This window comes from Telopea speciosissima, chromosome 9, assembly GCF_018873765.1.
Source record: "Telopea speciosissima isolate NSW1024214 ecotype Mountain lineage chromosome 9, Tspe_v1, whole genome shotgun sequence".
Classification (NCBI taxonomy): domain Eukaryota; kingdom Viridiplantae; phylum Streptophyta; class Magnoliopsida; order Proteales; family Proteaceae; genus Telopea; species Telopea speciosissima.
The window spans coordinates 1374806-1398457 of NC_057924.1; the positions used below are offsets into that span (position 1 = coordinate 1374806).

The window sequence follows — 23652 nt, forward strand, 5'->3', positions numbered from 1 at the left end:
AAAAAGGTAATTGAGCATCCATGGATCACTTTTAAGTCTTGTGAATGAGTACAATACCACCAGAAAACCATGATAATTCAATCAGCTCTTCAGACAAATTTCAATAGCCCAAGCAAGGAACCCCTCCAAGCTCTTTAAGTTGTGTTAGAAACAGCTTACCATGGATCTGTCTATGTCATCACGGATTAGTCGAAGTTTTTACACTTGGCTAATTCATAAAATGCATCTTTTATGGGTTCCTCAATCTTGTGCCTGTTAGTCTGTAGAGAGGAAGGCAAAGAGTAACCATGTCGTATGATACAAAATTAGAAGCCAAAGAACATAGGATATGTAACCAACTCATTCAACAAATATAATAGGTGCAAGCACACAAGCTCATGAGCAAAATCTTAGAAACTTTATGGGGGACTCTATACAGTTAGAACCATATCAGATTGCCAAAAATAATAGGATCTAAACAAATAACGCTAAAGTTTTTCAGGAATCAGATCAGTCAAAGAATTGGAAACAACATTACCTTCAAAGATGGGACAAGAGCAAACACTTCATCAACTGATTCAGGGCAAATGTTGGCGATCATGCATATCTGCAGTCAGCAGACATGAAATATTAATTGATCATGTGATATTAAATAACTAAACATCTTTTTCAATCCATCCATCAAAAAGAAAACCATTTGTGTTGAGCTCCAAACCTCGCCATCAGAGATGTCGTGTCTTTTGAGTGTTCTAAATATGAGTTAATGTTTCAAAAGCAGTTGAACCCTGAGAAAGATACTAAATTAAGCATACAAAATATAAACTATGTAATCAATGTTCTCCAAACATCAGAAAGGATACTGTAGGGCTCGTCTCACAGACTGATGACTCGTATAATGGTTACCAGCTTTGGCATACAGCAGTCCTTTGTCAAATGATCTGAAAAGCAGAACATCTCATCAGATATTTAGCCATCAATGCCAATCAAGATAAGCAGCAATACTGCAAGTCGTATGTAAGAAACTCAAGTTGCAAAGGAAATTAAGATTTGAACTGATTCCCCACTCTGGCATTTTAAAAGTTGGATCCTCAGACAGACTGGCTTGCTGATCCTGGATCCCTTGTAAAAGGACTGCTGCCTCACAATCCATCAGGCATTTTGCATCCTTCGGAAGCTCTGGAATGATTAAAATAAAATGTTAAAAGTATTTCCAAGTGAAACCACATAGTCCATCATCTACCTATGTTTGGTAAAAAAATTTTACAGGATTATCTACAGAACATGGTTATTAGTACCTTATAGGGAGGCAGGAAGGGGAGAGGTATGTGCAAATATGCAGTAGTCACAAAGATTCACCTACTTTTAACAAGCAGTACCTTTACCATTTAAACTCATTGTGCACAAAAAACAAGTATACCTACGAGGTGAGAAAATGCACAAGGACATTTTTATTATTTCCCAGTTTCTTTAATACGTAGTCTCATGCTCAAAACTTGTTTCCATGTGTACTCAACACTAACTTGAATTCCATAGGCAGTATTTTCAGAATATTAGTGTGACCAAAAGGTACAATAGTACCTATTTTGTACAACAAGAGAAACACCAACATTAAGGATAAAAGTCACTCAAACTACTCAGCGAACTTCCCTTGTATGCTGACTTTACTGGAACTTCGTTCCAGCATTACTAAAAGCTTCTTATCAAAAAAAAAAAATTCCCTTGTTTTATCACCTATGGTGCTCCACTCATGCATCTGAACATCCTAACCATTCTATAGTAAAATAATTTACAATATTTTACTGGCAATTTTGGAATGAATTGACTGTTTGGCAGTTCATGAGTGCAACAATAACTGACTTGGCCATCCTTTGAGATGGCAGAGAAGGAAGGGTACTAGTTATTGAATTGAAGACTTCAACTTGGAGGAATTTTCAGTTATTAACAACCCATTCTTTTGCATTACAGAAAGGGTCAGAGGGTAAGGAATAACTCCTATGTGAAACGCACTGAGACAGTGGATGAAGCCTCTAAAGCCATCAAAACTGAAGAGTACTCAAAACTAACATAAAGCTCAAGTAGTCTAATGGGTTGGAAAGGAGAACAAAAGAGGCTGTTTCATGATTCTTCAAGAAGTGCCACAGGATGGCAGGTCACAGTAAAGTCCCATAAGGGAAGAGGGGATATGGATATGGATATGGTTAGGTTTGGCAACCAGGCAGGTTGGATTTCACACACACACAGAGGGCCAAGTACGAGCAGGTTGAACTAGGTGAGTTATATTCCCAATTCAAACCCAGCCATTTATTAATTGGGGAGGGGTAGGCCAGCCCAAGCCGAGTCTTTTTTTTTTTTGGGGCGGGTAGCCCATTTATTATTGGGTAGGTTTTGGTTGCTGGTTCGGATATTAATATATAAACAGATAACATTTTAGCTTAGTTTTTAGATATTCAGTATCATAAAAATACATTAATTGGACATGAGGCAGATTTGGATGGGTCTGGGTGGCCAATAAGGCAGGCTGGATGGGTTAAGGTGTCCACATTGGAATAAGAGTATACACTAGCCCATTGGATCCAAGGCCATTCCCAAGGCCAACCAATTTAATGATCAAGCTAACAGGCCAAGCCAGAGTAGTAAATGGAACAAGACTGGGTGGGTTAAAGTAACTGGCTGGGTTGGTGACTTTGTGAAGATCTATTGGGAAGTAATTCATGATCAATTAACCTGGAGTTTTATTAGGCCAAGATTTATGTCAATGGATGGATTGGCAAGGTTTCCCAGATGGGTAACGGTCTTCAATAAGGGGGTTTTCGCCTTGATGAACTCAAGGTTGACAACAAGTTCCAGTCACTGACTTTCAAAAAAGCAAGCCCCTAAATATTGCAGCTTCTCCCTCCAGTTACCCCTTAAACGGAAAACTACACTGCATTCATTATAGCACGTGTAGCTTTTTTTTTATAGCTTATAGCTTTGAGCAAAGGGTTTTATCCTGTATTTATAAGCTTGACTTATCAGGAAAAAATGGAAAGTCATCTAAGTCAAACAAAAAAATACGAAGTGGCAAACAAAATAGAATGACATAGCATAAACACAATCACATAAAACTATTTTAAAATTCAAAACAAGTTGAAGAACATAAGAATTTGGATATGGAAGGGAGCTTAGACAATTTGAATACAAACCTTCTTCCACATTCAACTCTAGAACAGTTGGTTCCTTTGGCACAGTGCCCTTGCCACCAGTCTTTCCTGTCTTATCGTTCTTCCCTCCTTTGCTGCCATCTCCTTGACAATCAAACATTGTACAAGAGACAGATTATCAATAGGTTCACTACAATCAGACACATTTAACCGGAGGACCTATTAATATGACAATTCAAAGCATGTGATAGAAAAAGGGAAGCAAATACAATCAAAAGTTCTGCATAAAGAAGAAACTCATGTAACCAAAGGACCCATTAATATGATAATCTGAACATATGACAGAAGGTACAAGTCATACCTTTGGCTACAGGGCTCTCAAACAAGATTTTACCACCTGATTTTGATGAACTTCTGATCCTTGCTGTTGGCGAATCTAAAGTATCCACAGAACCATATCAGAGAAATGATACTAAAATAAGTTCCAATTAATTAGAGGAAAATATTTCCAAGAAAGAAACCTAGCACCAGAATTGAACCCAAACCCAACAAATTCTAGAATAAAATTTTATATGAAACTAAAACCATTCAATGCATGGGATAAAATTGAGAAAATAGGAGGAGAAAAAGAGCAAGGTCAAAAGCAGTGTGAACCTTCAGAATCCGAAGTCTCAAAGTGAACCTTCCTCCTTCCCTTCTTTGATGAGCCATCCTTCCCTTTCAGTGAAGCTACACAAAAGTTCAGGAAAAAAATTGAAAAAAAAAAATGTGATTGTTCAATTTCATGTCAAAATAGCAATGAAAGTAATCGTTTTCTTTTTCATTTCATAATTTTTTAAGGAAAAAACAAAATGAGGAGACCTGTCATTAGTAGTTTTTCCAGCCCTTTTGAACAATTCTAGGCCTTACACTCTGAAAACATATGTAGGGTTTCAGCCCATATAAGAAAACAGGTTTCCTTCTTCTTTTTTTTTTTTTTTTGTTTCAGAGGCATTGGATCAGTATGGAAGAAACACATATATGATACCATCCATTGAGTTATCAAACAAAAGGAAATAAAAAATGAAAGTAGTATGACTAACCATAGACAGATTTACATTATGTCAGGTATATGAAGAGTATAAACTAAACTATTAAAAAAAATAAAGAGTACAAACTACTTATCTGTCGAAAGTAGATGTAGCCGACCGCATTTAGTTGGGATAAGGCTGAGTTGTTGTTGTATAACGAGTACGAACTAAACTATTACAAAGAATAAAGAGTACAAACTACTTATCTGTCGAAAGTAGATGTTATAAATCAACCTATCCCATTCATCTGTGAATATGTGTATGCTGTTCACAATTCCTCCGAAGTCTTTCAAGACTGAGGGCCACAAAAGAGTAGACCTCTAATTTCTATCTCGACTTCCAGCCAAGGAACCCATTTAACTTAGAAAAATAATTGCTATTTGCTTTCTGCAATGCAAGTGCAATTCCAACACAACTAACCACAGTGATAAAACACCTAAGAAGGCTACAAGATGTCTAGGCCTGTTAATTTACCTACCGGATGTCAAACAATCTAAACATGATAAACAATAAAAATAATTGTTGGAAATAATAATCCAAAATATACATATCAACATATGTAACTAAAGGGGATAGGGTATTTATCTTAATTATAGACAAACCGAGGTTGATGATGGCAATTTCAAGCACCATATAACGCGACACAAATCTGAAAAACATAAAGAAACTAGAGGAATCGATGGGGCTGAGTCGTGACAAAAGTCACTCTCCTTAAGATTGTAGACGCCTCCTATGGTGCAAATCGGGTCCTTGTGAATCAGTCTCTAAGATAAAGCACTCCAGACATGAAGCTATCTAGTAGTGATGCACTTCACTTACTAAGCTACTAAGGGCACAAAGATTTGCACTCAATTGGATATAAACAAACAAGAGAAAGAGCAAAAAAAAAAAAAAAAAAAAAAAAAAAACTGAGATTGTCTCCAATTGTCAGAGAAATGGGCAAGACCCCTTTTCTTTATATACGAGAAGAAGAGGCACCCCCAACTGCCCAAGGGATGTCTCCAAAAGATATGCCCACAAACCAAGTCTTTTCCTACAAGACTTGTTTGTTGACCATTAAAACAAGTCTTCCAATAGGCATAATCATTGATCATTTAGGTGTCAATTAGGAAACGACCAAAACCCTATACTATTTGGAATTATATATTTTAATTCATATAAAATTCCAACAATAATACCAAACTAAACGCTTCAACTTCAAAAATTGCTTAAATTATGGGGGCAAAATGAGATGCCTTCCATTTATTACTGTATTCTTACTATTCTTTCGCCGCCCAGTTTACCCGTTGCGTCCATCATTAAGGAAATTCAAAAGAAAATAACACATCAAAGAAACATAGTCCACTTTGTAGGTGTGGATACTAAAAAATTAATACAGCTCAAGTTACCAACCCAATGCACATCACAGAGAACCATTCAATGAAAATATTCACTTTCTCAACTGAAGTTAATAAAAAAAAAAAAAAACAAAATCTAAAAGAAGCATCTGCTTTTCAAATATTGCAAAAACCACATACCGCATGACAACCAAGATGAGTCGTGTTCCAGACCAACTAAACCCACCCAAAAGGGGGTGGGAGAGAACCCTAAACGCGCACTACAAGTTAAAGAAAACCCTAATTTCTGGTTTTAGACGTCGCATTCGTAAGATCAGTTCAAACAATGTTGCAATGTAGTTAATAGGATCGCAAGGGGGGGGGGGGGCGGGGATAAACAAGAAAGAAGGTCTAACCTTCCTTCTTACTGGGGGATTTCGATGAAAGCTTTCGTTCTTTCGGCAGCGAGAATCCTTTTCCACCTTTCTCCGCCATTACTGCAGCAAGGAGAAACTGTACAACTGAGCTTCCTCTGACGGGCCACCTACAAAGTCTTCCCCTGACTCTGCAAATATCTGAAACGTGGCAATTTGAATACCCAGTGCTCACGTGTTCAGGTTAGCACGGGGCAAAGAAGTGAAAAAACTGTAGATACCACTATACCAGCTCAAATATCTGAAACGTTTCGCAAGTTGAGTAGACTTTTATAACCAAAAAAAACAAAAAAAAAAAAGAAGTTTTTCGTGTAGGGAAGCGTGGAGCCTGCACGTAGGGGGCCAATTGAAGCGCATGCGGAATCACCATGCGCACTAGCCGTTTAATATAGTTGGGTCGTTACTTGTTGACCCCGTTTGTGATCATAGACCACCCTCCATTTGGTGGTGCTGGTGCTGGTGCTGGTGCTGGTGCTGCCTCTTGGTGTGCCCAAGGATACATAAAAAAGAAAAAAGAATGTTCGAATGCAAGGATCCTGCTACTCCAAATCTGGGAGGGGTAGATGTACACAGCCTTAACCCCTATTTCACAGGAGAGGGTGTTTTCAAATTTTGAATCTACAACCAACAAGTTACAGCTTGAATAGACTCACTGTTTCAAAAATAAGAATCGAATCAATCGACTGTGCCAATTTTAGATGGGAATCAATCGATCTCAATCCCGATTCCAACTATTCCGAAACAGCCTATTCTAGGGTTTTATTGAATCGCTACATTTCAGATATGAGGGGTCAATTCAGGTCGATTCCGGTTTGATCCGGATTGAAAACGAAAACATCAATTTCGACCAATGTTGATTTTGATACCAATCCGGATTGGCGCCGTATCAATCCAAATTGGATAGATTTACCCATGATTTTCTTTTAAACTCACATTTTTTTAACATTTTGACCCTTAGTCTGACTCTGTACCAATACTAAATCGGCCAAGAATCGGTATTGATCTCTACCGATGAGAATCAACCGATTCAAAACCGATTCCTCTTCATGATCAATAGGAACGATTCAATCCCCATTCCCAAGTTTAAAATCCTTGAAATTTGAAATTATGTACTACGAGAGCTCAAGTGTGCTAGGCATACAATCAAATGTCTCCAAAAGACACCCAAGAGAAGGGGTGTCTCCAAAAGCCTTACTGTTATGATCAGTATAATTAAAAGAATAGTAGTTAGAGACTGGGATTAGATTAGCTAGATTGTTGAGTAATTAATTAAGTGGTTTGTTATTTAGTTAGCTAGATTGGGATTAGATTAGCTAAATTTGAAATTATGCCCTCAAAGTGGCATAATCCCTTCTTCCTCTTCTCTGTTTCTAGCAGGCCGATACTTAATCGTATCATTTGGTTCTTTCGTTGAGAGAGGAGAGATTCCATTCACCATTAGTCTTTTTCAATTCTTCCACGCAAGAATAGAGGGTAGAGTGTTGGATATGTACCGGGATGGTAAAATAAGGCCGAGGGGATCCAGGGAACTGTCAATATCTTATTGTACACTGACTTTCCTGGTTTGTAATACCTTTCCCAGGTTGGTAATATATTTCTCGTAGACTCAACAAGTGGGTTCCAGACCATGGGAAGGTTCACAAATCACAATAGAATCCTCTGGATCCAGGTCAACAGAGTAATTCTATCAAATCGAAAAAAAAAAGGGTATTCCCTAAAATGAAATTACTCGTAATTCAAAATGCCCACAGGATGAATCAGATTATACAAATCCCTACCTAGAAACAGTGAGGGTGCCTTTACATGCCAACGAAAGGGGAGCATTTCTTTTTCCCTCTTACATTATCTGAACTAAAAAATAAATAAATTAATATATATTGAGATGTAAATTCCTAAACGGGGGCCCTGGAAATTTAGAAACACGTATCAAAAACACGAAATGCCTCATCTTGTCGGCTTGGTCCATGTTGTCTCCGAAGTGACCGTGTTCCCATAGTATACTTCTTTCGATGATTCATCCCAATATGCCTGAAGAGTTAGAAGTACTTAGACTAAAATAAAGTAGAAAGTTTAAAAAAAAAATGCATTGGAAAATGAAATTGAAAATAAGAATACTAAGGTAATAAAGTGTGAAAGGTCTCAAGTTCATCGGCACTGAATGCATACTTCTCAATTAAAACACCATTTTCTGGGAATAACAACAAACAATGCATAGTGAGCACAATTTTATTCAACATTTTATGGTCTCCAACTATCAGAAAGGAAGGGGTGGGGAGAGAACTTAATTGAGCATATGGAATTTGATTTCGCAAAACTTTTTCTGGTCGATGGAGCAGTGATGGAACATCGTGATCTTGGACTAATCCACCAACCAAAAAGAGTACCCATGACTACCTCTGACCAGAGAACCTCTTCCCTTTGTCTTTTATCTAGTTATTTTAGCTGAAACTCTAAATTTAAAACCACTGGGTTAAAATCTTTCATCCTTGGTTTGATATGATGTAAAATGACCCCACGTAGATTCCAGCCTGTAAGAGATATAGTTGGATGTTCATCCAGTATATAGGCAGGAGGAAATCAGTTTTCAGCTATCACTGCCACTCCTCCGCATGAAATGTCCCTTTCCAATGGCTTTAATCCGAAGCAAATCTGACCGTCTTCAATAGGATCCCAACAAAACTCATCATTTCTCTAACCCATGTACAAACAAAGAATCTAAATTCTAAGTTGATAAATTTCCAATTTCATTAACATTGGTGACACAATATCACAGTAGTCTACAGCTGCCATTTCACTAATTAGATATCATCAACTGGCAGTCATAAAAATAGATCAAAATTACTTGGGAGGTGCCAATTACTGATGGGAGTTGGTCAACTAAGTTTTGAAAGTGGAAATACCTGCCATCCAGACGGGAGATCTCTTGAAAGCTCAATTAAATCAGGCTGCTGCTTTTCCTTCACAGACACCTCTGGTGCAGCTTCCACTGCCTCTCTGGTTGATTGAGCCCTCTTACGCCTAACCCGTTCACGCCTACGCCATAGAAAAAATAAGACATCGCAGAAAGGAAATGTAATGCAACGTGTCAATAAGTATTAGAAATATTATTTAAACATTTTTTTTTTGGTAATAATATTATTTAAACATTTGGAGACCATAGAAATGGAGTTCAAAATAAAGCAACACAAGGGCTCTAAACTTTCTCGCCAAATTCACCCCAAATACCAAGTAAAAAAACGGTTTAGCAGTTTAGCACCCCACTAGAGATGCAGTGGGTGTGTGGAAAGCTAAATAACGTGCATCCACCTATTGTCCAAAAACTTAAAATTTTAATAAGATAGCCTTGAAAAGAAGATCAGTATAAGCAATCACTTGATAAGGTCCATCTATGGTCCACTTTACAAGGAAAAAACAGGTCATTGCTGTAGCTTTGAAGAGGGGAATACACTCAGCAACAGTCCCAGCATATCAAGGGATGGCAGCCAATAAACCAAGATTTACCAGTGTCACTAAGAAATGCAAGGCAGGTTAGAAAACAAACATACCAATCACCACCTAGTGGCTGAAAATTAGCATTATCTCTAGCTTCTCCTGTAGCAATTTGTTGTGCACGCCATTCCTGCAAGCAAAGAACTGTAAATTGCCAAAACCAACACAGAGCAGCAGTTATTGAGACATAAAGAGGGGACTAATCTGGGCGCACCTCAATTTCCTTTTGCCGCTTCCTTTCTAACAACTCATAAGCATTTTGAGGTTCATCTTCCTCATCCTCATACAACTCCTCTTTAGCAGCTTTCCACTGATAAAACAAAATAGTCAATCTCAATCCTCACAAAGCATTACAGGTAACATGCACTCAGTTTCAGCATAACATCCATCAGCCCATAAAGAAATGAGACAAAATATACCTTGTCCACAAGGCTGGAGACCTTCTTGTTAGACCTCAAAGTAGGTGCCACTGCAACTGTACGTTTCTTGCCTCGCAAAACTGATAGAAGGAGAAGGAAATAAAACAAATTCTTCAGAATGAAAAGTATAAATTGTGTCTCCAAACAGAACAAGGGAGAGTCTGGTTTAGGACTAGTGGTAACATCACAAACAATTAAAATATAGATCACATTTCAGCAAGCACACAGAGAGCAAATGCTGTCTGATTACATGATAGAGGCAAATTTTTTTTTTTTGTGGGGTGGGGGGAGGGGGAGATTGGAACCTGTGTTGACATGTGAGACCTGCAACCATCATTCTAAAGGTTCCAGCTTAGCACACCTTAAATAATTAGAGAGAAGAGAAGCCTGCCTTGTTGAGAGTTTGTGCTGGAAAGACTGGAAATGCCCCTATTCAATAATTTTAGTTGCTGCATCAAACGGCTCACAACAAGGCAGTAGAAAGTGATTTCCTAAATTATAGGTGCATGATCGTTTTTTCTCTTTGGGGGGGGGGGGGGGAGAAGTGACATTACAGACACAAGATGAGATGTCAACGTTATTTTTGGATCCCTACACACCAGGCCAACTGGAGTGGTAGTAGCAGAAAGTCACTGTTCCAGATCAACATAATTGTCCATGCAATGAATCCTCTTCTAGACTACTTTGTTTCATAAATAGAATCTAATACATATCATATAATCACAAACATCAGTAAAATTGTAAAGGAGGGACCCAAAACATATACAGGCCCAACTTCAATAAAGACCGTATCTTCACCCTTTTAACAGCTCATATAGCCACAATTGACATTTGAACCCTGGGAATCTGGGATCTACAGGACAGTAAATGACATTGAGGCATACTGAAGATATAACTGTACACAGAAGCTTAAGAACTCCCACTATATCATAGTATGATCAGAATATTTCAAATGATTAGACAATATAATATACCTTTAGACTGGACCTTAGATACAGTAGCAGATTGTGCAACAGAAGCAACAGTTCCTGATGTTGCAGGGCCACCATCATTTGCTACTTTGTTTTCTGTAGTGGCTAAGGTAGGAGGAACTTGTAGAATAACCGTCTCATTCTCATGCCCAACAGCAGAAACATCAGACTCAACCATTGTACTTGGAACCGAACTATTTCTGGATTCTGTGAAGATCTCAACAGATGACGTTTGAGCAGACGCAGCAGTATCATGGTAACTCACAGAACCAGATCCACTGTACATACCAGAGGAATCTATGCTATTGATTACAGCTCCAGGGGGTACTGTTCCGTTAGAATAGTCATAATACACAATGGACTCCACAGGAAGCGGGTTTACTACTATAGGTGCAGGTTCTGGATATGTGTTCTCCATCGTTTCATAATATGCTGGTTGCGGAGGAGGCTCAACTAGTTGACATACTTCAACATGGGCATAATAATTAGCATTTGGGACTTCAGTAATAGTGGTACCGTAATAGTCAAAATTAGAAATTGGATAAGCCAAATTGAACTGCTCCGTGTATGGAGTTTCTGCTGTTTCGGAATACAGCGGTGGTGGGGGATATGAGGGGAGCGGGTCATCAGGTGGAGGAGGAGGAACCGGTTCATTATCAGGAGGTGGTGGAGGTATCCACTCTTCATCTGGAAGTGGTGGAGCAGTACTTTCAACTTCAGGCACCGAGAAGTATTCTGCAGGGATAGTTGGCTGAATTTGTTGATCAGTTCGCGGTAAAGATTTGGCATTCAATGCATATCCAGAAGTCGTGTTGTCTGCATGAGTTTCATCATCAACATCCATGTCAACATCCATGTCAACATCTTCACCCGTATGGGGGCCCGTTTTGGAAATCGATATGTCCAGAAGTTTGGTACCATTGGCCTTCTCCAAATTTCCTTCTGCTTTGCTGCCTAAATGCTGAGTAGAAGATTGTGTTAAAAGGGTTTCTTCAGCATTACCAAGATCATCGGCAGATCTGTCATGTGATTCTTTATTGACCACCTTCAGCATATCAACAGCGGGAAGGATCTGTGGATTTTCAGAATTAGAGATTATTACATCTTCCTTCTCATCCAATCTACAGTCTCCCATGCTTTGCACGTTCTCAGCTTCATGCAGTTGTTCAGATTTAACAAACTGGGAGAGCTCATTATCAATGGCACATTCAATTCGTTTAAGCTGTCCTTCAGAGTGCAGCCAAAATGGCAGCAAAGAAGGACCATAAGCAAGGAGAGACTTGAAATCAGAAAGTCTGATCTCAACTTCTAAGATATACTTTGACAACCAGTCACGTCCTTCGGGTTTATCCTTGTATCTGAATCAAATAAAATATTTAGGTATTAGGGAAGGGTATAGCATTAATAATCAAGAACAGACTGAAGCACAAATGGTGAACGAACAACAAATTTCCAAAGATATCAGTCAACAAAATTTTATCACACTTTCCGTTGCAGCAGAACTACAGTTCTCACTTCCTGCATCAAGAGATGAGACACATGACCATCAATACAACCTGTCCAATTGTTGGACAACATACCCCTGTACTGGGCACGGGACAATACCCTTGATATACTAAATATCCAGACCATCTAAATCTATGCAATGCACGGTACTAAATTGGAGAGCTTGGATGCTATGCAACTGAAAGTTCCACTTCCAGACGGTGACGATTGTCCAATCAACATGAAGCTTGATTTATGGACAATTCAAGAGGTGTCCACACATTTGGCCAAGTCAGATCGATTGGCCGGAAAAGATTTCTCTTTGCAATGTGTCACATGACTTGTATGTCATTTCATTTCACAAACATCCTGAGAAAAGGTTATTCCTCACAAGAGCCTCCAATTTGGTGGCCAGGTTTCACCCACAACGTATAATCAATCCATATGGAAGTATCAGCAGTTTGATATTCACACAGACTCACGAGTGACATGTTTTGTGTTTGTTTGCACACATGTGGATAAATGTGTGGTGTTAGTGTATGTAGACATACATGCACCCAAAATGTAGACACATGGAGAAGGGAGAAAGTTAAAGAGTTAACGTTGTAATACCCTTCTACTGCCTTTAAACGCTGTAACAAACTTTCACCATACTTCACAAGATCAGAAGAAAGAGCACGCCCTGCTTCATAGTTTTCTTGGTGTTCATTGATTCCAGTAATTTGGTCTTTCAGGCCTGAAATGGAAAAGGTTGACTGCTCTTTGGAATAACCACATAGCGAAGACATTTCTTGACACGGTGCAGTAACTTTACCAGAGCCATCATCCGATTCTGTTTGCTCGACTTTGGCACCCAATTTTAGATCATCTAGACTTTGATCTTTGTATCTTTCATTCCAATTATCCATTTCAAGCCCCAATTCATGCTTTTCCATGAATTCAGGTATCAATTTAGAATCATTAGGCTCATCACCAGCAGTCACGTTTGAGAACACATTTAGTTGTGTAAAATTTGGATTGGATGCACAATTATCCACATGAGAACTCTCCTTGACTTCATTAACAACAGGAACTTTCTGTTCACTGGCCATTTCTGTTCCCTGAGTCAAAACATCAGGTACTTCCCATGATGTTTCACCTGTCTCTATATTCCAGTAATAGTATTTATTGCTCTCTTCATGCATTACTATCTTCCAACCAGAGGTCACATCTCCAACAACTTGTATCCCAGAAGACCCTGAATCAGAGACTTGTGCCCCCGAATCTGCTTGGTTGCCCGGATCACCTGAAGTAGCAACATTAGTTTCTACAGTATCAGCGCTACCCATGTCTATGGCAGCATCAGGTTGAGCAAAATCGTTCCCCACATCCTCTTCATTGACCTGATGAGAAGCAACTTCTTTGCTTGCATTTCCTACCAGTTCTTCACATTCTGTAACCACAGCTTCCTCTACCTGACACAGCACAACTTAAATTTATATTGTCATGTGAAGATAACTGGACATAAAAATTCTAAGAACTAACACATGCACGAGTGCACACGCAGAACACAGAAGCAGATACACTACATAATCAAATATGCAGCCAGCCATGTCACAAACTCACAACTAGTCTGCTTCCATAAAAAAAATATGACACCGACCAACACAAGAACCACATATTTCAAAAATGATAACTTATCTATTATATAATAATTACAAGTTGAATAGAAACTAGAAAGTACAAATGCAAGTCCTTGTGGTGACTGGTGAGAGAGAAGGTGTACGTTGGAACCCTCTAATTGATTATTAAAACCAGCTTACAACTGGAGTATTGAGGGAGTTCAGAAGAACAAGAAGGTCAGCAGCAATCAGGGCCATTGGACTGGACCAAAATGGACCAATACATTTAATTTTGAGTTTCCAACGGATTATATGAGCCATGGGCTTAATGTTTTTGAGTTTACTATTGTAATGGGCCAATTCTATAAACCCAAATATAAGGGATTAAAGTCCGATACGAGATTAAGTAGTTAGTTTCTATTTTGTAATGTCTAAAATAGCTTTTATTTTGAAGAGACATAAGTCGCAATTTCTAAGGGATTCTACCTACCATACATAGGGATTTCCTATTTTTGCTTATTTCCATGAAGTTATAAACAGAGAGTAGGGGGATCATAGCCACTACCAACAACTTTGACAAAACCATAGCTCTTTGCTGTGATTTTCTGTGAGATGCAATGGGAATCATGGTGGGATGCCAAGGTATACCAAGTTGGATTGGTGAGAAGTTAGTCAAGTTCTAGGTGAAAGGCCTAGTCCATATACTTCTTCCCTATCCTTCTTTTTCTACTTTTGTTCCAAGTTCAGGTTCTGATTTCTCCATCCTTGAGCATACAAGTTCAGATTCTGTTTTTTTCCCTATTCCTGCAAAAATCAGTTTTTTCCAGCTTCTGTTTGTTCTCACAAGTTGATAATTTGTTAACTATCTTTTGTTAGTTTTTCTTCTCAGTTTTCTATTCAGGTTTACAGTGCCAATATAGCCTTCAATCCAGTCCATTGATGTCAATTTCTATTGCTAACTCACTGCCTATCTCTGAGTGCTGTGACATCATACTTCCATCTTTGGTGGCTACTTTGGCAATTTACTAATTACTGAACTTACATGCAACTTATTTTGGTAATTTATATTAGTTACTCTCATTTTATCACCTCCATGAGACCCATCGATCCATTGTTCAAACACTTGCCAATTTTATGATATTTAAATTATGGAAATTAATTGTTAGGATCTTGTAGCTTCCATCTTCAATTCTGACCATTAGATCTGAGATCAGATCTTTACCCACGTCGATCGGGATCTCTTCCATTTACTAGTGAGTACATTACTCGTAGGCCAATCAAATCTGATCAATCTGCATTATCAACACTTATACTTATACATAAATAAGGTAAAACAGTGAATAAATATTGAACATTAAACGACTACAAATAAGGGCAAAAAAGTAAAAAAATTCATAGCACTGAGTCCAAGCAATCCGCTGTAAAACCCAGCTTATATTAAGCCAGCCTTGCAAAAGAGATGTCTTTGTAGAAAATTAAATGAGAATCATTGACTATATTATCTTATTCCTGTTCTGAAATAGTGCAGTGATCCTTTAAATTCTTTCACCGGGATGGCTTCAAACTTTAATCTCTTTCTCAAGTGCTTCATTTTTTACTATTAAATCTCATCTCACAATCTCCTACATACCACAAAATGAACAGGATGCATTTCCATACATAAATTGTTATAAGATACACTTTAGCATGCAATGGAATAATGTGTGGTTAGAGACATCAATGCACCGGTACCACGATATGAAGGCAATAAGATCACCTGGCCAGTATGAGTGATCAAGGAACTCTCGGTGGCATCATGATTGGGCTTTTTGTTTCCTTCGTCCAATTCCTCGTCACTATATTGCCCAAGCAACAGCAAAGGATTCTCCTCAAGTTGACCTGTAGACAACATAAAAGACCATCACATACTTCTATCAGGAAAATATCCACTTAGCAATAAGCAAGTTTATCAAAGATCAAGAATATAAATGCGCTAAGATAATTGGTTAAATTAGAGACAATAAATATTGTCTGTTAAAGCCTATAATGAATATCTGTACATCTTAGTATCAAATGACCACGGGTACCTGGCAAACAGAGGAAAGCTGTTAGAAGGCACAAACCAAATAAAGCCAGAGACATACGAACCGATAAGGTAAATTATCCTGCCGAAATCTCCAAGCGCTTAGATGCTGCCAAAAAGGCCATAACAGGTTGGGAGTCATTCAATTTTTCACGGTGACGGGTCCTGACCTGATCTGACCATTGAATGTTCCCAATACCATAGCCATCCTACAGTCTGAAACATGACTTGTACAACATTTCCAAATTCCACCAAAAATATGCTGTGAAGGCATGTCTTCTCTACATAGTCCTTTGAAGAAAACTGACGGAACCCACCTGAAGTAGATGATGAACGGGGGACTCCAGCACGACTATTTGGATCTGTATCCCCTTCAACTTCATCGTGTACAGAGGAGCCACCCAGATCTCCTAGAAAATTCAGGAATGTGATCAGATTTAACTATTACCTTATGAATTAACCACAAACCAGTTATTCCTACTTGTGCAGTTTTCCTGTTTTAAATAACCCAATAAACAATCCCGCATCAATGACAACATGCAATCATACAATAGAAAAAATAAATAAATGATGATTGAAAGGGAAAAAGAAGACACGCACATAAATTCTACTCAAAGTGAACACTATCCCACACTCCATCAATTAAAATGGTAATGAAGTAAAAGGTCTCATATTATTAGACTTCAAATGGATTTCCATTTTTTTCTTTTCGTTTAAACAAAGGGAAGGCGACTAAATCCATAATCTAGACAAGTGCTAAGTTTCAGAAGACGATATACAACAACACAGCCTTATCCCAACCAAATGGGGTCGGCTACATTGATTCTTGCAAAGACAAAAAAGTAATAATAGAAGTAAAAAGGAAAGGAAAACAACGACTACAACAATTGCTCAGTCTTATACAAACTAACTGGGGTCGGCTACACAAACCCTTGCCCTCCAATCAGCTCTATTCGACATCATATTTGAAACAAGACCTAGACTATGCATGTGATTCCTCACCACTTCTCCTATAGTCATTTTAGGCCTGCCCCTAGCTCTTTTAATACCCTTCAATCTGAGTCGAGTCACTCCTCCGAACTGGAGCATCCGAAGGCCTCCACTGAACATGGCCATGCCACCTCAATTAACTTTCTCGAAGCTTGTCTTGAATCGGGCCTACTCCCACATCAGCTCTAATATGAACTTTCCTTATTTTATCCTTCCTGGTTTTGCCACTCATCCATCTCAACATCCTCATCTCCGCTACACTTAGCTTATCTATATGACGCTTCTTAACTGCCCAACACACTGCACCATACATCATAGCCAATCTTATGACTGTCCTGCAAAATTTTCCTTTAAGCTTTAAAGGAATCCATCAATCATATAACACTCTGGATGCACCTCTCCACTTCATCTATACTATTGTAATTCTCCATCAGACATCATCTTTTATATCACCTTCCTTACTGATTATTGATCCTAGATACCTAAATGATCACTTTGCGGAATCTCTATCTCATCAACTTTCACCACCTCATTATTCATCCCGAAGTTACTAAAGTTACACATCATATACTCCGTCTTCATTCTACTTATCTTCAAATCTTTTAATTCCAAGGTTGATTTCCATAACTCCAATTTGGAGTTACTTCCAACTTTTGTCTCATCCACCAACACAATGTTATCAGCAAAAAGCATACACCAAGGGACCTCATCCATGATAAGAGCAAACAAATAAGGGCTTAAAGAGAATCCTTGATGCAACCCAACTATAATTGGGAATTCACTACCTACACCTCCCTCCCCCCCCCCCCCGATTCTTTTTCAAGGTCAATAAAGACCATATGGAGGTCCTTCTTGCCCTCTCTATATCTTTTCATGAATCTCCTAAGTAAGAAAATAGCTTCCATCGTGGATCCTCCTGGCATAAAACCAAATCAGCTCTCTAAAATAGTGGTTTCCTTTCTTAGGTGGGTTTCAATAACTCTCTACCATAACTTCATCATATGACTCTTCAGATTTATGCTTCTATAGTTATTACAGTTATGAATATTACCACAACACTTCTCAATTCGTTTGACATTTTCTTTATGCTCATACTCTTGTTAAACAGCTTGGTTAGCCAAGATAAACCACAAACTCCTAAGCTCTTAGTAATGGGGCTCCAAGGCCCTATTACTCGAATAATCTTCATTAAGTAGGCTATAGAAATACATTTTCCACTCTCCTAAATGTCCTTGTCCCTTATTAGTACTCTACCATCATCATCTTGAATACATCTAACATTATCTAAATCTCTACTCTTATAGATAGCTTTTTCCCCTTCCTTTGGGTACAAATTATCATAAAGATCTTCATATTTTGTGGCCCTTACTTTCCCCACGATCTTCTTAGATTCGTTTCTCGCAAATTTAAACCAATTTAGGTCCTCTACCTCTTTAGTCTGTTGCCAAGTCTTGAAACTATACGTCTTAGTCTTAATGGCTGCTTGGACCTCAACATCACACCACAAAATCTCCCTATGGGCATGACGTATACCTTTCATTTCCCGTAGAACCTCTTCAGAAACCTTCTTAATACAGGCTAACACCTCGTTCCACATCATGTTAGAATCTCCCTCAACGTCTCACTTTCCTTGTTTGACCATTTTATCCATAAATGAATTCAAGAAATCTCCCTTTAAACTCTACCATTTTATCTTAGGGCAAATAGGCTCCCCTATCTTGCGATTCTGCAGGATGAGGCAGCTATCAAGGACCACCAATCTATGTTGAGTTGTTAGGTTCTCCCCAGGTATAACCTTACAGTCCTTACAGAGTAGTCTGTCGAACCTTTTTGTTGGGAATAAATCTATTTGGTTGATATGATGCCCACTTTTCTCGGTAATTAAATGCTCCTCTCTTGGCCAAAAAAAAGGTTCACAATGGACAAGTCAAAGGCTACCGCAAAGTCTAGAACTGTGACCCCCCCTCATTCCTCTCTCCAAAACCTTAGCCTCCATTGACGCCTTCATATCCTCTACGATCTCTCCCAATATGCCGATTCAAGCACTCCCTAGAATAATCTTTTCTCCTTGACTAAAACTTTACACTAATTCATCCATCTTAATGTAGTCCTAGATTGGTAGGAGACCAATTAGGAGCCAGTAAATCAGGATCTAATATGAATTGGTGAATCGGCTAGGTCAAAATAGGGTTTTTGGTGAAATTAGGGTTAGGGTTTGACATTAGGGTTATGTCAAGTCAAGGTAGGGGAGTCTATCAATGAAGGTCCTGAGATGTTTTAATGGATGGAAGTGTGTAAATTTGAATGGGCAGCAACTTAGGTTTAGGGTTTCGGGTTTTGGAAAAGAGGAAAAGAGAGGGATCTGGAGTTTAGGATGGGAATTTGGAGCTAGGGTTTGGATTGATTATTCTTAGTATAGGAAATTAAATTCGATTCAGGTATGGTGTGTTTCTGAAGGTTGACTTCGTCTGTGAAAAAATTGGATAATGGGATGATCTCCAAAAATAGGTGGGACATTGTGGTTTGAATTGGGTAATGGGAAAACAACTTGGTTCGAGCATTCCAATTGGGCATGAGAATACTCGATCCAATTATGTGAAGGTGTTGTTAGTTGAATGGTTTGTTAAGAATTTTGAGAAATGGGTGGTTTCAAGAGATTGGTGGGAAAATTAAGGTTTTGGGGTTGTTTGGAGGATTAGGAGAAGAATGGGTATTGATGGGATGGATCAAACTTACTATCGTTGCAGAGAAATCTGGGCAACAGCTTGTTTGGTTGATGTTATTGATTAAAGATTGGATCATTGAATATTGATCTTGAACTTGAAGGAGATCTTCCAAGAATTGAAGGAAAGCTTCAAAGAACCACCCAGGCTTTACACCGCAAGGGGTCGATTGGATCAAACACCAATCTCACCAACGAACCACCTCGGCTTCCCACCGCAAGGTGTCAATCGGATCAAACACAAAACAAAAATCTTCAATGGAGAAAAAGAGTAGCAAAAGCTTTTCATTAAAGTCAAAATTTGTGTTCAATGTTCGCCCCCGTAATCCCATTACAACCTTATATAAAAGACTGAAAAATAGACTCCTACACTAAAAAAGAAAGGCCTAATCCAATCCTTAACCTATTAGGTAACTTAAACTAACAAGGAAACTGGAATAGACTCAAAATAGAGTCCTAATCCAACCCTACTAAACACTTGAAAGAAAAATAAACTAAGTATAGAGTTAATCTCATCTGTAACCTATATATCCCTACTATAGGTTTATAAAAGAACACCTATTACATTAAAAACCCATGGGATCAAAGGCCCAACATGTATATAACCTAACCCTAGACATATTCCCATCAAAATAAGCCTCTTTTGGTGATATATCTGCATCACATGTGTTCACAAACTATAACTTACTACTGTCATCCAATTCTACTTGGGGTGTGTAGGCGCTAATTACATTTACTACCTCTTTCTCCAACATAAGCTTGATGGATATAATCTTATCTTCAAATCTTTTGACATCCACCACATCATTCTTTATATCTTTGTCCACTACTATGCCTACTCCACTTCTATTATTTTGATCTCTTGTATACCAAAGTATGAAGTCGTCCAACACCTTAGCTTTCTTACCTTCTCATCTAATCTATTGAATAAATGCAATATTAAATTATTAATCCTTCTTCTCCTCATAACATCAATCAACTCTAGACTCTTACCCGTTAAGGATCCAATGTTCTAAGAAGCTAATTTAATCCTTCACTTTTGGACTAATTTCTTAACTCACACGTGTCCACTGTACGAGAGCCGTTGCCTATTTGTCATCATATCCGGGCGCAGACGTGGTGCATCGCTTACAAGGTACGCCCTAGAAAAAAGGCCAGTAGGACATGGTACGAAAATAATAAAGTAATCATAAAATAGGAACCATGCAAAAGGAGATTGGCTGAATATACTAAGGTGTCAGGCTGCCTATTTGACGCACCAATAAATATAATGAAAGGAGCACGTCACCAGTGAACCAGCAAAGGTAATAAATAAAGAACTACGGAAGGAGGGATCAAGAAAACGTTGAAAAATGATGGATAAGAATATGGTAAACAGGAATTCCCAATCACTCCTAGTACTGAGCATACATGTCTCCAAACAGAATTATTAAGCGATAACTGCACCTTATAATCACGCTATTTAAGAACTGTTGAATCCAATTCCAAAGATGATAAACAGAACTACCAAACAGTGAGCCAAAATACGTTAAAACTCCAAATAACAGCAAACAACTTCATAAAAACAAAAACAAACATCACATCTTTGAAAGACTCTGCTCAAGGTAAACCCTAACAGACAAATACAAGATCACAAAAAAAAACAGTACAAGGGGACGAAAAACAGAACTGAAACATGATACAAACGAGGCATGAGACAGTAACCTATTTAATGAACAGTAGTCATACTACGTTTGGTGCACGGATCGATAATGATTACCAGAGGGTTCCGCGAAAAGATCAAGCTTTACTCTTCGACCAGCTCCGCTTAAAGCAGCAAGGCGGCGCTCCTTTCTCTTCCCCATCGACGATGGAATTTTGATGTCGATTAAAACTTGAGGTTTTCGCGTTCGAGATGCTCTCTGGAATGGAGAAGGTAACCGCCCTGAAAGGTTAAAGTTTTTCGTTGCCCTATCTGGCTTTACAACGCACTGGTGTGCTGCCGCTAAACCCTTATATACGTATTTGTCGATGTTAATCCTCATGAACCAAAGATTCTTGTGCGCCTGTTGTACGGGCGCAGATTGGAATCCAATCCAAAGTACAAACGGGCTGGGTTGGGCTTCACTGGGTTGGTTTCAACTGTCAACTTAGGTCCTACTTCAGACCGAGACCATGCATCCCTTGATCCATGCCAAACCAAGCCCAGCCCAATCTGAAACATTGTTTTGAACCGGACTGGCCGGAACTGGTCCCCTCTTTTTAACCCCCATTTTTTTTATTCTCGGATTGAAATGCCCCCAGGCTGGTATACTTCGATCAAGGTTGAAAGAAATCGGGAAAATTATCCTCTCCAATTCTCTATAGCTCGGCAATACGACAGTGCTAGTGTGGATGTCCGACACGTGGTAGCTCAGACATCCAACGGTCTGAGCTCATTGACTATGTCGAGTTTCGACCATTGGATGTCCGAGCTACCACGTGTCAGACATCCACACTAACATTGCCACACTATCGAGCTATAGGGAATTGGAGAGGATAATAATCCAAGAAATCGTGAACTTATGGGTCAGGAACTAGGAACCGGGAACCGTCCGCTAAAACCCAAAATCGATCCCATCCCACAATTAAATAGGATGGTTCTAGGAGTTAGTTTTGGCATTGATTATTAAATGGGATGGGTTTCCCAATGGATCCAAAATAGGGGTGTCAATTGGTCCGGTTTTAGGCTATCAATCTAATTCCATAAAATGGTTCAAGCCCTAAGGGGTCAGGACCAAAACCGGACCAATAATCTAATCGGTTCTAAACTTGAGATCCAAGACCATAACTAATGGGTGGACCAGTTATGGTTCCTAAACGGTTCCAAGTAGTCCACAATTTAAAAAAAATTCTCTAACACATGCCACATATATTTAATAATATTATATTATAATTTGACATTAATTTCAATCATATGATATATGATTCATTTTTTTTTCTCAAATCATATAACTTGTTTATATTACCTCTTGTTTTGTATCAATTAATAAATCGGAACACCATCACCTTCATAAGTTACGATTATTTTAAGGTATGTTTTTAAGTTAACATTCCCAAATGGACCTTTAAATTTACAACCAAATCTTCGGTAAAAAAATTATACGAGACAAGTGGTATCAACCAAAATTAAAAGATTTAAAAATAGAAAGGTTTGACCTTAACTCTCATGAGTCATGACCTTGAGTCTTAAGAATTATATATTATATAGAGTTGAGATGTGAATTTGTTTCGATTCCAATGGTTCTTAATTGGTAGATCTAAATATGGACCAATAAACTATTGGGTGGGTTGGTTATGGTTCCTATTGGGCCGGTTTTGGTGCGGTTCCCAATTTTTGATCCAAAATTGACACACTTGGTTCATAACCAAAAGCCCAATAACGAACTGATTAGAACCGAAACAACTATGACCTAATTAACATGCCTAAATTACTTATTTATGATTACTCAATGTTTAATTGTTAGCGCTTATATAAGAATTATCTTATAATTATAAAGAAAAATTAAAGCTTATCAATTATTTCAGACTTAGTTGAGTAAGTGTATTCTTAAGAATTGATGTTTTTTGTTTTTTGTGTTTTTTTTTTTTAATGTTTAGGTATATATTCAATTAGGGAGAAAGGACGCTAACTAGTGTTGTGTGTGGGCGTGTACTTGCGCCTAGGCACAATCCGACGCGAAAAGACTGCCATACCCACTGAAAAAGGTGGAAAGGTCTAGGGGTGCAACGGGTTTTTTTCACGATGGACTATGTCTAGGCGCAAGTACACGCCCACACACAACACTAGTTAGCGTTTCTTTTCTCATTCAATTTTTGTATGCTTAAGAGATTTATTTGTATACTTAAAGAATTTTGTACATTAATGAAATGGAACCGAAACATCCCATTATTTAAATGGGGACTTGATCATAGTTTTGGGACCGTCTAGTAAATGCGCCGGTTCTGGGATTGAC

General features: G+C 38.4%; 2 protein-coding genes across 5 annotated transcripts; both read right to left on the reverse strand.

The window, feature by feature from the left end:
- Positions 1 to 3: 3 nt before the first annotated feature.
- Positions 4 to 6042, reverse strand: LOC122639338 (DNA-directed RNA polymerases IV and V subunit 4-like). Of its 2 annotated transcripts, none has more exons than XM_043832167.1 (9): positions 5922 to 6042; positions 3774 to 3848; positions 3481 to 3555; positions 3162 to 3263; positions 1044 to 1155; positions 840 to 917; positions 695 to 728; positions 518 to 586; positions 4 to 260 (listed from the first exon to the last, which is right to left on the reverse strand). In XM_043832167.1, exons 1-9 carry the CDS (start codon positions 5998 to 6000, stop codon positions 186 to 188), a joined length of 699 nt encoding a protein of 232 aa, XP_043688102.1. In that variant the 5' UTR covers positions 6001 to 6042; the 3' UTR covers positions 4 to 185. The 2 variants fall into 2 exon arrangements, with proteins under 2 accessions (XP_043688102.1, XP_043688101.1); XM_043832166.1 differs by having other exon boundaries at positions 674 to 728.
- Positions 6043 to 7711: 1669 nt separating this feature from the next.
- LOC122639691 lies at positions 7712 to 21647 on the reverse strand. Of its 3 annotated transcripts, XM_043832592.1 has the most exons (11): positions 21438 to 21647; positions 16284 to 16376; positions 15661 to 15782; positions 12916 to 13757; positions 11524 to 12176; positions 10822 to 11058; positions 9848 to 9927; positions 9643 to 9738; positions 9485 to 9558; positions 8840 to 8972; positions 7712 to 7967 (listed from the first exon to the last, which is right to left on the reverse strand). In XM_043832592.1, the coding sequence occupies exons 1-11, from the start codon at positions 21520 to 21522 to the stop codon at positions 7884 to 7886; spliced, it is 2499 nt and encodes an 832-aa protein (XP_043688527.1). In that variant the 5' UTR covers positions 21523 to 21647; the 3' UTR covers positions 7712 to 7883. The 3 variants fall into 3 exon arrangements, with proteins under 3 accessions (XP_043688527.1, XP_043688526.1, XP_043688528.1); XM_043832591.1 differs by having other exon boundaries at positions 7713 to 7967; positions 10822 to 12176; XM_043832593.1 differs by lacking the exons at positions 16284 to 16376; positions 21438 to 21647 and adding an exon at positions 16032 to 16051 and having other exon boundaries at positions 7714 to 7967; positions 10822 to 12176.
- Positions 21648 to 23652: the final 2005 nt, after the last annotated feature.